Source organism: Bombina bombina, chromosome 2 (genome assembly GCF_027579735.1).
Source record: "Bombina bombina isolate aBomBom1 chromosome 2, aBomBom1.pri, whole genome shotgun sequence".
NCBI lineage: Eukaryota > Metazoa > Chordata > Amphibia > Anura > Bombinatoridae > Bombina > Bombina bombina.
This window is the reverse complement of record NC_069500.1, coordinates 1,442,558,379-1,442,576,266: the sequence shown is the minus strand read 5'-3', so window position 1 is coordinate 1,442,576,266 and position 17,888 is coordinate 1,442,558,379. Positions and strand designations below refer to the sequence as shown.

Sequence of the window (17,888 nt, the reverse complement as noted above, 5' to 3'; positions counted from 1 at the left end):
ACACACACACACACAACACACACACACACATAACACACACACACACAACACACACACACACACAACACACACACACATAACACACACACACATAACACACACACACACACACAACACACACACACATACACACACACACATAACACACACACACATATAACACACACACATATAACACACACACATACACACACACATATAACACACACACATATAACACACACACATATAACACACACACATATAACACACACACATATAACACACACATATAACACACACACATATAACACACACATATAACACACACATATAACACACACATATAACACACACATATAACACACACATATAACACACACATATAACACACACATATAACACACACATATAACACACACATATAACACACACATATAACACACACATATAACACACACATATAACACACACATATAACACACACATATAACACACACATATAACACACACATATAACACACACATATAACACACACATATAACACACACATAACACACACACATAACACACACACATAACACACACACATAACACACACATATAACACACACACATATAACACACACACATATCACACACACATATCACACACACATATAACACACACATATAACACACACATATCACACACACATATCACACACACATATCACACACACATATCACACACACATATCACACACACATATAACACACACATATAACACACACATATAACACACACATATAACACACACACATATAACACACACACATATAACACACACACATATAACACACACACATATAACACACACACATATAACACACACATATAACACACACATATAACACACACATATAACACACACATATAACACACACATATAACACACACACATAACACACACACATAACACACACACATAACACACACACATAACACACACACATAACACACACACATAACACACACATATAACACACACATATAACACACATATAACACACACATATAACACACACATATAACACACACATATAACACACACATATAACACACACATATAACACACACATATAACACACACATATAACACACACACATAACACATATAACACACACATATAACACACACATATAACACACACATATAACACACACATATAACACACACACACATATAACACACACACATATAACACACATACATATAACACACACATATAACACACATATAACACACATATAACACACACATATAACACACACATATAACACACACATATAACACACACACATATAACACACACACCACACATATAACACACACACATATAACACACACACATATAACACACACACATATAACACACACATATAACACACACATAACACACACATATAACACACACATTCATATAACACACACACATATAACACACACATATAACACACACACATATAACACACACATATAACACACACACATATAACACACACACATATAACACACACACATATAACACACACATATAACACACACATATAACACACACATATAACACACACATATAACACACACATATAACACACACACACATATAACACACACACATATAACACACATATAACACACACACATATAACACACATATAACACACACACACACATATAACACACACATATAACACACACATATAACACACACATATAACACACACATATAACACACACATATAACACACACATATAACACACACATATAACACACATATAACACACACATATAACACACACATATAACACACACATATAACACACACATATAACACACACATATAACACACACATATAACACACACATATAACACACACATATAACACACACATATAACACACACATATAACACACACATACATAACACACATATAACACACATATAACACACACATATAACACACACACACATATAACACACACACATATAACACACACATATATAACACACACATATATAACACACACATATATAACACACACATATATAACACACACACATATAACACACACACATATAACACACACACATATAACACACACATATAACACACACACATATAACACACATATAACACACATATAACACACATATAACACACATATAACACACATATAACACACATATAACACACATATAACACACATATAACACACATATAACACACATATAACACACATACACACATATAACACACATATAACACACATATAACACACATATAACACACATATAACACACACACATATAACACACACACATATAACACACACACATATAACACACACACATATAACACACACATATATAACACACACATATATAACACACACACATATAACACACACACATATAACACACACACATATAACACACACACATATAACACACACACACAATGTTTACATGCATAAGACAAGCAGATGAGATACATATACTGACATATTATTCTCCTCATACCGGTTTCCCACTCACCGCCCGTCCCCCGGCCGCCATCCTCTCACGCCGCTCGGCCCTCACTCCCCTCCCAATCCGCCTCTACCGGATCCGCAGCTGCCATCTTACAGATACCGGTACTACCGGACAGCAACAAAAGTAACCCCGCCCACTTATACTGAATCACCAATCCAAGTATGACCCTCCCCTCACAATACTTAATGATTGGCTATGCCGAACCTTCTAACGGTCATTTTGCCAAGTGATTGGTGAAAAAAGAGTAGGCGGAATTAAAATACACCAATGACCGAAACAGCTAGCAAACCAGTCACTGGGCAACTGATACCAAACCCGGAAATAGTGAGTACCCGGATCTTCAAAATCTATAACTTTATTTGGGCAACATTACTCCCAAACCATGTGACTTATTATTCCTCTTGTCTAAAGATCCATCCTAGAGTATATTTTACCCCATTATATCTGCCCCACCCCAGTGTATATTATACCCATTATATCTACCCCACTCACTGTATATTATACCCCTTATATCTGCCCCACCCCAGTGTATATTATACCCCCTTATATCTGCCCCACTCACTGTATATTATACCCCTTATATCTGCCCCACTCAATGTATATTATACCCCATTATATCTGCCCCACCCCAGTGTATATTATACCCATTATATCTGCCCCACTCACTGTATATTATACCCATTATATCTGCCCCACCCCAGTGTATATTATACCCCCTTATCCCCACTCACTGTATATTATACCCATTATATCTGCCCCACTCACTATATATTATACCCCTTATATCTGCCCCATCCCAGTGTATATTATACCCATTATATCTGCCCCACTCACTGTATATTATACCCCTTATATCTGCCCCACCCCAGTGTATATTATACCCCCTTATATCTGCCCCACTCACTGTATATTATACCCATTATATTTGCCCCACTCACTGTACTACCCCTTATATCTGCCCCACCCCAGTGTATATTATACCCATTATTAGGCTTACCATAATTTTTAGAGGTGAAACTGGGACCACCTGGTGCGGTGCCAGTGGGGGTGTGGTCAGGAGCGTGGCCAAGGGGGCGTGGCAATTACCGGTCCTTTTAAAGTAGTAGCTTTTATGTGTGTAATGTTTTGTGGATACTCTACCCTTCCTCAGTCAAACAAGTGAATCACACAGTTTAAATAGACCATAACACCACCCCCTAGTGAAAAAGGCACAATTACGTTGTCATGGCAAATAAATCATTAATCTAAATCTCAGATTCTAAATAATGCCAAACATCAAGCATAATTATCACTTTCATAATTATCAATTTCACAATTTAATATCTGCAGTGTAATATGTGTTTCATGTGTCTAATTAAGGAACAGAGCCAAATACTGATAAGGCATAAATACAACATTGAATGAAAGTAAAAAAGAAACACGTACCTGCTAAAGCTGTTTAAGAGGCTACTCTACAGGGAGTGCAGAATTATTAGGCAAATGAGTATTTTGACCACATCATCCTCTTTATGCATGTTGTCTTACTCCAAGCTGTATAGGCTCGAAAGCCTACTACCAATTAAGCATATTAGGTGATGTGCATCTCTGTAATGAGAAGGGGTGTGGTCTAATGACATCAACACCCTATATCAGGTGTGCATAATTATTAGGCAACTTCCTTTCCTTTGGCAAAATGGGTCAAAAGAGGGACTTGACAGGCTCAGAAACAGTGAGATATCTTGCAGAGGGATGCAGCACTCTTAAAATTGCAAAGCTTCTGAAGCGTGATCATCGAACAATCAAGCGTTTCATTCAAAATAGTCAACAGGGTCGCAAGAAGCATGTGGAAAAACCAAGGCGCAAAATAACTGCCCATGAACTGAGAAAAGTCAAGCGTGCAGCTGCCAAGATGCCACTTGCCACCAGTTTGGCCATATTTCAGAGCTGCAACATCACTGGAGTGCCAAAAAGCACAAGGTGTGCAATACTCAGAGACATGGCCAAGGTAAGAAAGGCTGAAAGACGACCACCACTGAACAAGACACACACGCTGAAACGTCAAGACTGGGCCAAGAAATATCTCAAGACTGATTTTTCTAAGGTTTTATGGACTGATGAAATGAGAGTGAGTCTTGATGGGCCAGATGGATGGGCCCGTGGCTGGATTGGTAAAGGGCAGAGAGCTCCAGTCCGACTCAGACGCCAGCAAGGTAGAGGTGGAGTACTGGTTTGGGCTGGTATCATCAAAGATGAGCTTGTGGGGCCTTTTCGGGTTGAGGATGGAGTCAAGCTCAACTCCCAGTCCTACTGCCAGTTTCTGGAAGACACCTTCTTCAAGCAGTGGTACAGGAAGAAGTCTGCATCCTTCAAGAAAAACATGATTTTCATGCAGGACAATGCTCCATCACACGCGTCCAAGTACTCCACAGCGTGGCTGGCAAGAAAGGCTATAAAAGAAGAAAATCTAATGACATGGCCTCCTTGTTCACCTGATCTGAACCCCATTGAGAACCTGTGGTCCATCATCAAATGTGAGATTTACAAGGAGGGAAAACAGTACACCTCTCTGAACAGTGTCTGGGAGGCTGTGGTTGCTGCTGCACGCAATGTTGATGGTGAACAGATCAAAACACTGACAGAATCCATGGATGGCAGGCTTTTGAGTGTCCTTGCATAGAAAGGTGGCTATATTGGTCACTGATTTGTTTTTGTTTTGTTTTTGAATGTCAGAAATGTATATTTGTGAATGTTGAGATGTTATATTTGTTTCACTGGTAAAAATAAATAATTGAAATGGGTATATATTTGTTTTTTGTTAAGTTGCCTAATAATTATGCACAGTAATAGTCACCTGCACACACAGATATCCCCCTAAAATAGCTATAACTAAAAACAAACTAAAAACTACTTCCAAAACTATTCAGCTTTGATATTAATGAGTTTTTTGGGTTCATTGAGAACATGGTTGTTGTTCAATAATAAAATTAATCCTCAAAAATACAACTTGCCTAATAATTCTGCACTCCCTGTATACCATAATGCAGGACGATTACAGCCAAAATGCTATCCTGCATGCAGTAAAGCAAGATCCAGGCCAAAAATCCTGTCTGTACTTCCTGGTCATACCCATATGATTCCCCTAAAGGTTTATTACCGGCAATGTCACCAGGGGTCGGGGGGGGGGGGGGTGTTAAATTCTTAGAAAAATAAACCAAGTAGAACTACAAAATTAAAAAAAAACCTATGCTCACTCAGCCTGTATTACTAAATGTAAACTTTGAAGGACACGAACGTTAAGCTAAGCAGGGCTGTATGTAACAAAGTACCAGCATCCAACTATGCTGGAGAGTCACAGTCCAGACAGGTGGGCTGAAACCCAGACACATGATTTGAAACCTGGAGGTGGCAACCCTACTGGGACAGAATGAACAACTGGGTGGGACACTGGGACAGCGCCTCCAAACCGGGACAATCCCAGTAAAAGTGGGACTTCTGGTAAGCCTACCCATTATATCTGCCCCACTCACTGTATATTATACCCCTTATATCTGCCCCACCCCAGTGTATATTATAGCCATTATATCTGCCCCACTCACTGTATATTATACCTATTATATCTGCCCCACCCCAGTGTATATTATACCCCCTTTTATCTGCCCCACTCACTGTATATTATACCCATTATATCTGCCCCACCCCAGTGTATATTATACCCATTATATCTGCCCCACTCACTGTATATTATACCCCTTATATCTGCCCCACCCCAGTGTATATTATACCCCATTATATATACCCAACTCACTGTATATTATACCCCTTATATCTGCCCCACCCCAGTGTATATTATACCCATTATATCTGCCCCACTCACTGTATATTATACCCCTTATATCTGCCCCACCACAGTGTATAATATATACCCCCTTATATCTGCCCCACTCACTGTATATTATACCCCTTATATCTGCCCCACTCACTGTATATTATACCCCTTATATCTGCCCCACCACAGTGTATAATATATACCCCATTATATCTGCCCCACTCACTATATATTATACCCATTATGTCTGCCCCACTCACTGTATATTATACCCCCTTATATCTGCCCCACCACAGTGTATATTATACCCCTTATATCTGCCCCACTCACTGTATATTATACCTATTATATCTGCCCCACCCCAGTGTATATTATACCCCTTATATCTGCCCCACCACAGTGTATAAAATATACCCCCTTATATCTGCCCCACTCACTGTATATTATACCCCCTTATATCTGCCCCACCCAGTGTATATTATACCCCCTTATATCTGCCCCACCCAGTGTATATTATACCCCATTATATCTGCCCCACTCACTGTATATTATACCCCTTATATTTGCCCCACCACAGTGTATATAATACCCCATTATATCTGCCCCACTCACTGTATATTATACCCCATTATATCTGCCCCACCCCAGTGTATATTATACCTAATTATATCTGCCCCACCCTGAACTATATTATACCCCATTATATCTGCCCCACCCCAGTGTGTATTATACCTAATTATATCTGCCCCGCCCCAGTGTATATTATACTCCTTATATCTACCCCAGCCCAGTGTATATTATATCTAATTATATCTACCCCACTCACTGTATATTATACCTATTATATCTGCCCCACCCCAGTGTATATTATACCCCCTTATACCTGCCCCACTCCCTGTATATTATACCCCATTATATCTGCCCCACTCACTGTATATTATACCCCATTATATCTACCCCACTCACTGTATATTATACCCCTTATATCTGCCCCACTCACTGTATATTATACCCCTTATATCTGCCCCACTCACTGTATATTATACCCCTTATATCTGCCCCACTCACTGTATATTATACCCCATTATATCTGCCCCACTCACTGTATATTATACCCCTTCTATCTGCCCCACTCACTATATATTATACCCCTTATATCTGCCCCACCACAGTGTATAATATATACCCCCTTATATCTGCCCCACTCACTGTATATTATACCCCTTATATCTGCCCCAGAAGTGTATATTATACCCCCTTATATCTGCCCCACTCACTGTATATTATACCCCATTATATCTGCCCAACTCACTGTATATTATACCCCTTATATCTGCCCCACTCACTGTATATTATACCCATTATATCTGCCCCACCCAGTGTATATTATACCCCTTATATCTGCCCCACCCAGTGTATATTATACCCCCTTATATCTGCCCCATCACTGTATATTATACACCTTATATCTGCCCCACCCCAGTGTATATTATACCCCATTATATCTGCCCCACTCACTGTATATTATACCCCTTATATCTGCCCCACTCACTGTATATTATACCCCCTTATATCTGCCACACTCACTGTATATTATACCCCTTATATCTGCCCCACTCACTGTATATTATACCCCTTATATCTGCCCCACTCACTGTATATTATACCCCCTTATATCTGCCCCATCACAGTGTATATTGTACCCATTATATCCCCAGTGTATATTATACACCTTATATCTGCCCCACTCACTGTATATTATACCCCATATATCTGCCCCACTCACTGTATATTATACCCCTTATATCTGCCCCACTCACTGTATATTATACCCCTTATATCTGCCCCACCCAGTGTATATTATACCCCTTATATCTGCCCCATTCACTGTATATTATACCCCTTATATCTGCCCCACTCACTGTATATTATACCCCTTATATCTGCCCCACTCACTGTATATTATACCCCCTTATATCTGCCCCACCCAGTGTATATTATACCCCTTATATCTGCCCCACTCACTGTATATTATACCCCTTATATCTGCCCCACCCAATGTATATTATACCCTTTATATCTGCCACACTCACTGTATATTATACCCCTTATATCTGCCCCACTCACTGTATATTATACCCCCTTATATCTGCCCCACTCACTGTATATTATACCCCTTATATCTGCCCCACTCACTGTATATTATACCCCTTATATCTGCCCCACCACAGTGTATAATATATACCCCCTTATATCTGCCCCACTCACTGTATATTATACCCCTTATATCTGCCCCACTCACTGTATATTATACCCCATTATATCTGCCCCACTCACTGTATATTATACCCCTTCTATCTGCCCCACTCACTATATATTATACCCCTTATATCTGCCCCACCACAGTGTATAATATATACCCCCTTATATCTGCCCCACTCACTGTATATTATACCCCTTATATCTGCCCCAGAAGTGTATATTATACCCCCTTATATCTGCCCCACTCACTGTATATTATACCCCATTATATCTGCCCAACTCACTGTATATTATACCCCTTATATCTGCCCCACTCACTGTATATTATACCCATTATATCTGCCCCACCCAGTGTATATTATACCCCTTATATCTGCCCCACCCAGTGTATATTATACCCCCTTATATCTGCCCCACTCACTGTATATTATACCCCTTATATCTGCCCCACCCCAGTGTATATTATACCCCATTATATCTGCCCCACTCACTGTATATTATACCCCTTATATCTGCCCCACTCACTGTATATTATACCCCCTTATATCTGCCACACTCACTGTATATTATACCCCTTATATCTGCCCCACTCACTGTATATTATACCCCTTATATCTGCCCCACTCACTGTATATTATACCCCCTTATATCTGCCCCATCACAGTGTATATTGTACCCATTATATCCCCAGTGTATATTATACACCTTATATCTGCCCCACTCACTGTATATTATACCCCTTATATCTGCCCCACTCACTGTATATTATACCCCTTATATCTGCCCCACCCAGTGTATATTATACCCCTTATATCTGCCCCACTCACTGTATATTTTACCCCTTATATCTGCCCCACTCACTGTATATTATACCCCTTATATCTGCCCCACTCACTGTATATTATACCCCTTATATCTGCCCCACTCACTGTATATTATACCCCCTTATATCTGCCCCACCCAGTGTATATTATACCCCTTATATCTGCCCCACTCACTGTATATTATACCCCCTTATATCTGCCCCACCCAATGTATATTATACCCTTTATATCTGCCACAATCACTGTATATTATACCCCTTATATCTGCCCCACTCACTGTATATTATACCCCCTTATATCTGCCCCACTCACTGTATATTATACCCCTTATATCTGCCCCACTCACTGTATATTATACCCCTTATATCTGCCCCACCACAGTGTATAATATATAAACCCTTATATCTGCCCCACTCACTATATATTATACCCATTATATCTGCCCCACTCACTGTATATTATACCTCTTTTATCTGCCCCACCACAGTGTATATTATACCCCTTATATCTGCCCCACTCACTGTATATTATACCTATTATATCTGCCCCACCCCAGTGTATATTATACCCCTTATATCTGCCCCACCACAGTGTATATTATACCCCCTTATATCTGCCCCACTCACTGTATATTATACCCCATTATATCTGCCCCACTCATTGTATATTATACCCCTTATATCTGTCCCACTCACTGTATATTATACCCATTATATCAGCCCCACCCAGTGTATATTATACCCCTTATATCTGCCCCACCCAGTGTATATTATACCTCCTTATATCTGCCCCACTCACTGTATATTATACCCCTTATATTTGCCCCACCACAGTGTATATTATACCCCTTCTATCTGCCCCACTCACTATATATTATACCCCTTATATCTGCCCCACCACAGTGTATAATATATACCCCCTTATATCTGCCCCACTCACTGTATATTATACCCCTTATATCTGCCCCAGAAGTGTATATTATACCCCCCTTATATCTGCCCCACTCACTGTATATTATACCCCATTATATCTGCCCAACTCACTGTATATTATACCCCTTATATCTGCCCCACTCACTGTATATTATACCCATTATATCTGCCCCACCCAGTGTATATTATACCCCTTATATCTGCCCCACCCAGTGTATATTATACCCCCTTATATCTACTCCACCCCAGTGTATATTATACCCCATTATATCTGCCCCACTCACTGTATATTATACCCTTATATCTGCCCCACTCACTGTATATTATACCCCCTTATATCTGCCACACTCACTGTATATTATACCCCTTATATCTGCCCCACTCACTGTATATTATACCCCTTATATCTGCCCCACTCACTGTATATTATACCCCCTTATATCTGCCCCATCACAGTGTATATTGTACCCATTATATCCCCAGTGTATATTATACACCTTATATCTGCCCCACTCACTGTATATTATACCCCTTATATCTGCCCCACTCACTGTATATTATACCCCATTATATCTGCCCCACCCAGTGTATATTATACCCCTTATATCTGCCCCACTCACTGTATATTTTACCCCTTATATCTGCCCCACTCACTGTATATTATACCCCTTATATCTGCCCCACTCACTGTATATTATACCCCTTATATCTGCCCCACTCACTGTATATTATACCCCCTTATATCTGCCCCACCGAATGTATATTATACCCTTTATATCTGCCACACTCACTGTATATTATACCCCTTATATCTGCCCCACTCACTGTATAGTATACCCCCTTATATCTGCCCCACTCACTGTATATTATACCCCTTATATCTGCCCCACTCACTGTATATTATACCCCTTATATCTGCCCCACTACAGTGTATAATATATAAACCCTTATATCTGCCCCACTCACTATATATTATACCCATTATATCTGCCCCACTCACTGTATATTATACCTCTTTTATCTGCCCCACCACAGTGTATATTATACCCCTTATATCTGCCCCACTCACTGTATATTATACCTATTATATCTGCCCCACCCCAGTGTATATTATACCCCTTATATCTGCCCCACCACAGTGTATATTATACCCCCTTATATCTGCCCCACTCACTGTATATTATACCCCATTATATCTGCCCCACTCATTGTATATTATACCCCTTTTATCTGTCCCACTCACTGTATATTATACCCATTATATCTGCCCCACCCAGTGTATATTATACCCCTTATATCTGCCCCACCCAGTGTATATTATACCTCCTTATATCTGCCCCACTCACTGTATATTATACCCCTTATATTTGCCCCACCACAGTGTATATTATACCCCTTATATCTGCCCCACTCACTGTATATTATACCCCATTATATCTGCCCCACCCCAGTGTATATTATACCCCATTATATCTGCCCCACTCACTGTATATTATACCCCTTATATCTGCCCCACTCACTGTATATTATACCCCCTTATATCTGCCACACTCACTGTATATTATACCCCTTATATCTGCCCCACTCACTCTATATTATACCCCCTTATATCTGCCCCACCACAGTGTATATTGTACCCATTATATCCCCAGTGTATATTATACCCCTTATATCTGCCCCACTCACTGTATATTATACCCCTTATATCTGCCCCACTCACTGTATATTATACCCATTATATCTGCCCCACCCAGTGTATATTATACCTCTTATATCTGCCCCACTCACTGTATATTATACCCCTTATATCTGTCCCTTTCACTGTATATTATGCCCCTTATATCTGCCCCACTCACTGTATATTATACCCCCTTATATCTGCCCCACCCAGTGTATATTATACCCCTTATATCTGCCCCACTCACTGTATATTATACCCCCTTATATCTGCCCCACCCAATGTATATTATACCCCTTATATCTGCCACACTCACTGTATATTATACCCCTTATATCTGCCCCACTCACTGTATATTATACCCCTTATATCTGCCCCACTCACTGTATATTATACCCCCTTATATCTGCCCCATCACAGTGTATATTGTACCCATTATATCCCCAGTGTATATTATACACCTTATATCTGCCCCACTCACTGTATATTATACCCCTTATATCTGCCCCACTCACTGTATATTATACCCCTTATATCTGCCCCACCCAGTGTATATTATACCCCTTATATCTGCCCACTCACTGTATATTTTACCCCTTATATCTGCCCCACTCACTGTATATTATACCCCTTATATCTGCCCCACTCACTGTAAATTATACCCCTTATATCTGCCCACTCACTGTATATTATACCCCCTTATATCTGCCCCACCCCAGTGTATATTATACCCCTTATATCTGCCCCACTCACTGTATATTATACCCCCTTATATCTGCCCCACTCCACTGTATATTATACCCCTTATATCTGCCCCACTCACTGTATATTATACCCCTTATATCTGCCCCACTCAGCTGTATATTATATACCCTTATATCTGCCCCACTCACTGTATATTATTACCTCCTTATATCTGCCCCACTCACTGTATATTATACCCCTTATATCTGCCCCACTGCCTGTATATTATACCCCTTATATCTGCCCACCCCAGTGTATATTAAACCCCCTTATATCTGCCCCACTCACTGTATATTATACCCCTTATATCTGCCCCACCCCAGTGTATATTATACCCCATTATATCTGCCCCACTCACTGTATATTATACCCCTTATATCTGCCCCCACCACAGTGTATATTATACCCCTTATATCTGCCCCACTCACTGTATATTATACCCATTATATCTGCCCCACCACACTGTATATTATACCCCTTATATCTGCCCCACTCACTGTATATTATACCCCATTATATCTGCCCCACTCACTGTATATTATACCCATTATATCTGCCCCACCCAGTGTATATTATACCCCTTATATCTGCCCCACCCAGTGTATATTATACCCCCTTATATCTGCCCCACTCACTGTATATTATACCCCTTATATCTGCCCCACCCCAGTGTATATTATACCCCATTATATCTGCCCCACTCACTGTATATTATACCCCTTATATCTGCCCCACTCACTGTATATTATACCCCCTTATATCTGCCACACTCACTGTATATTATACCCCTTATATCTGCCCCACTCACTGTATATTATACCCCTTATATCTGCCCCACTCACTGTATATTATACCCCCTTATATCTGCCCCACCACAGTGTATATTGTACCCATTATATCCCCAGTGTATATTATACACCTTATATCTGCCCCACTCACTGTATATTATACCCCTTATATCTGCCCCACTCACTGTATATTATACCCCTTATATCTGCCCCCACCCAGTGTATATTATACCCCTTATATCTGCCCCACTCACTGTATATTTTACCCCTTATATCTGCCCCACTCACTGAATATTATACCCCTTATATCTGCCCCACTCACTGTATATTATACCCCTTATATCTGCCCCACTCACTGTATATTATACCCCCTTATATCGGCCCCACCCAGTGTATATTATACCCCCTTTATAGCTGTCCGCCACTCACTGGGATATTATACCCCCTTATATCTGCCCCACCCTATGTATATTATACCCTTTATATCTGCCACACTCACTGTATATTATACCCCTTATATCTGCCACACTCACTCTATATTATACCCCCTTATTATCTGCCCCACTCACTGTATATTATACCCCTTATATCTGCCCCACTCACTGTATATTATACCCTTATATCTGCCCACCACAGTGTATAATAGTATACCCCCTTATATCTGCCCCGACTCACTATATATATACCCATTATATCTGCCCCACTCACTGTATATTATACCTCTTTTATCTGCCCCACCACAGTGTATATTATACCCCTTATATCTGCCCCACTCACTGTATATTATACCTATTATATCTGCCCCACCCCAGTGTATATTATACCCCCTTATATCTGCCCCACCACAGTGTATATTATACCCCCTTATATCTGCCCCACTCACTGTATATTATACCCCCTTATATCTGCCCCACTCATTGTATATTATACCCCTTATATCTGTCCCACTCACTGTATATTATACCCATTATATCTGCCCCACCCAGTGTATATTATACCCCTTATATCTGCCCCACCCAGTGTATATTATACCCCCTTATATCTGCCCCACCCAATGTATATTATACCCCCTTATATCTGCCACACTCACTGTATATTATACCCCTTATATCTGCCCCACTCACTCTATATTATACCCCCTTATATCTGCCCCACTCACTGTATATTATACCCCTTATATCTGCCCCACTCACTGTATATTATACCCCTTATATCTGCCCCACCACAGTGTATAATATATACCCCCTTATATCTGCCCCACTCACTATATATTATACCCATTATATCTGCCCCACTCACTGTATATTATACCTCTTTTATCTGCCCCACCACAGTGTATATTATACCCCTTATATCTGCCCCACTCACTGTATATTATACCTATTATATCTGCCCCACCACAGTGTATATTATACCCTTTATATCTGCCCCACCACAGTGTATATTATACCCCCTTATATCTGCCCCACTCACTGTATATTATACCCCATTATATCTGCCCCACTCATTGTATATTATACCCCTTATATCTGTCCCACTCACTGTATATTATACCCATTATATCTGCCCCACCCAGTGTATATTATACCCCTTATATCTGCCCCACCCAGTGTATATTATACCTCCTTATATCTGCCCCACTCACTGTATATTTACCCCTTATATTTGCCCCACCACAGTGTATATTATACCCCTTATATCTGCCCCACTCACTGTATATTATACCCATTATATCTGCCCCACCCAGTGTATATTATACCCCTTATATCTGCCTCACTCACTGTATATTTTAACCCTTATATCTGCCCCACTTACTGTATATTATACCCCTTATATCTGTCCCAACTCACTGTATATCTATATACCCCTTATATCTGCCCCACTCACTTTCTTTTATACCCCCTTATAGCTGCCCCACCCAGTGTATTTATACCACCTCTATAATCTGCCCCACTCACTGTATATTATACCCCCTTATATCTGCCCCACCCAATGTATGTTATACCCTTTATATCTGCCACACTCACTGTATATTATACCCCTTATATCTGCCCCATTCACTGTATATTATACCCCCTTATATCTGCCCCACTCACTGTATATTATACCTTTTATATCTGCCCCACTAACTGTATATTATACCCCTTATATCTGCCCCACCACAGTGTATAATATATACCCCCTTATATCTGCCCCACTCACTATATATTATACCCATTATATCTGCCCCACTCACTGTATATTATACCTCTTATCTGCCCCACCACAGTGTATATTATACCCCTTATATCTGCCCCACTCACTGTATATTATACCTATTATATCTGCCCCACCCCAGTGTATATTATACCCCTTATATCTGCCCCACCACAATGTATAATATATACCCCCTTATATCTGCCCCACTCACTGTATATTATACCCCTTATATCTGCCCCACTCACTGTATATTATACCCCTTATATCTGCCCCCACTCACTGTATATTATACCCCCTTATATCTGCCCCACCACAGTGTATATTGTACCCATTATATCCCCAGTGTATATTATACCCCTTATATCTGCCCCACTCACTGTATATTATACCCCTTATATCTGCCCCACTCACTGTATATTATACCCCTTATATCTGCCCCACCCAGTGTATATTATACCCCTTATATCTGCCCCACTCACTGTATATTATACCCCTTATATCTGTCCCACTCACTGTATATTATGCCCCTTATATCTGCCCCACTCACTGTATATTATACCCCCATAAATCTGCCCCACCCAGTGTATATTATGCCCCTTATAATTGCCCCACTCACTGTATATTATACCCCCTTATATCTGCCCCACCCAATGTATATTATACCCCTTATATCTGCTACACTCACTGTATATTATACCCCTTATATCTGCCCCACTCACTGTATATTGTACCCCCTTATATCTGCCCCACTCACTGTTTATTATACCCCTTATATCTGCCCCACTCACTGTATATTATACCCCTTATATCTGCCCCACTCACTGTATATTATACCCCTAATATCTGCCCCACCCCAGTGTATATTATACCCCCTTATATCTGCCCCACTCACTGTATATTATATCCCCTTATATCTGCCCCACTCACTGTATATTATACCCCCTTATCTCTGCTCCACGCACTGTATATTATACCCCTTATATCTGCCCCACCCCAGTGTATATTATACCCCCTTATATCTGCCCCACCCCAGTGTATATTATACCCATTATATCTGCCCCACTCACTGTATATTATACCCCTTATATCTGCCCCACCCCAGTGTATATTATACCCATAATATCTGCCCCACTCACTGTATATTATACCCATTATATCTGCCCCACTCACTGTATATTATACCCATTATATCTGCCCCACTCACTGTATATTATACCCCTTATATCTGCCCCACCCCAGTGTATATTATACCCATTATATCTGCCCCACTCACTGTATATTATACCCGTTATATCTGCCCCACCCCAGTGTATATTATACCCATTATATCTGCCCCACTCACTGTATATTATACTCATTATATCTGCCCCACTCACTGTATATTATACCCATTATATCTGCCCCTCCCAGTGTATATTATACCCCCTTATATCTGCCCACCCCAGTGTATATTAAATCCCCTTATATCTGCCCCACTCTTTGTATATTATACCCCTTATATCTGCCCCACCACAGTGTATATTATACCCCTTATATCTGCCCCACTCACTGTATATTATACCCCCTTATATCTGCCCCACTCACTGTATATTATACCCCATTATATCTGCCCCACCCCAGTGTATATTATACCCCATTATATCTGCCCCACTCACTGTATATTATACCCCTTATATCTGGCCTACTCACTGTATATTATACCCCCTTATATCTGCCACACTCACTGTATATTATACCCCTTATATCTGCCCCACTCACTGTATATTATACCCCTTATATCTGCCCCACTCACTGTATATTATACCCCCTTATATCTGCCCCACCACAGTGTATATTGTACCCATTATATCCCCAGTGTATATTATACCCCTTATATCTGCCCCACTCACTGTATATTATACCCCTTATATCTGCCCCACCCAGTGTATATTATACCCCTTATATCTGCCCCACTCACTGTATATTATACCCCTTATATCTGTCCCACTCACTTTATATTATGCCCCTTATATCTGCCCCACTCACTGTATATTATACCCCCATATATCTGCCCCACCCAGTGTATATTATACCCCTTATATCTGCCCCACTCACTGTA

At 40.2% G+C, this 17,888-nt stretch overlaps 1 protein-coding gene across 1 annotated transcript in view; it reads right to left on the bottom strand.

Annotated features, from left to right (window-relative positions):
• The window catches only part of WBP1 (WW domain binding protein 1), a gene marked incomplete in the record, with an annotated part of 77,557 nt that extends 74,857 nt beyond the window's left edge, over positions 1-2,700 (bottom strand). The window contains 1 exon segment of the mRNA XM_053704402.1: positions 2,562-2,700. Within this exon segment, the coding sequence (XP_053560377.1) occupies positions 2,562-2,582 (21 nt within the window).
• Between the last annotated feature and the right edge of the window lie 15,188 nt (positions 2,701-17,888).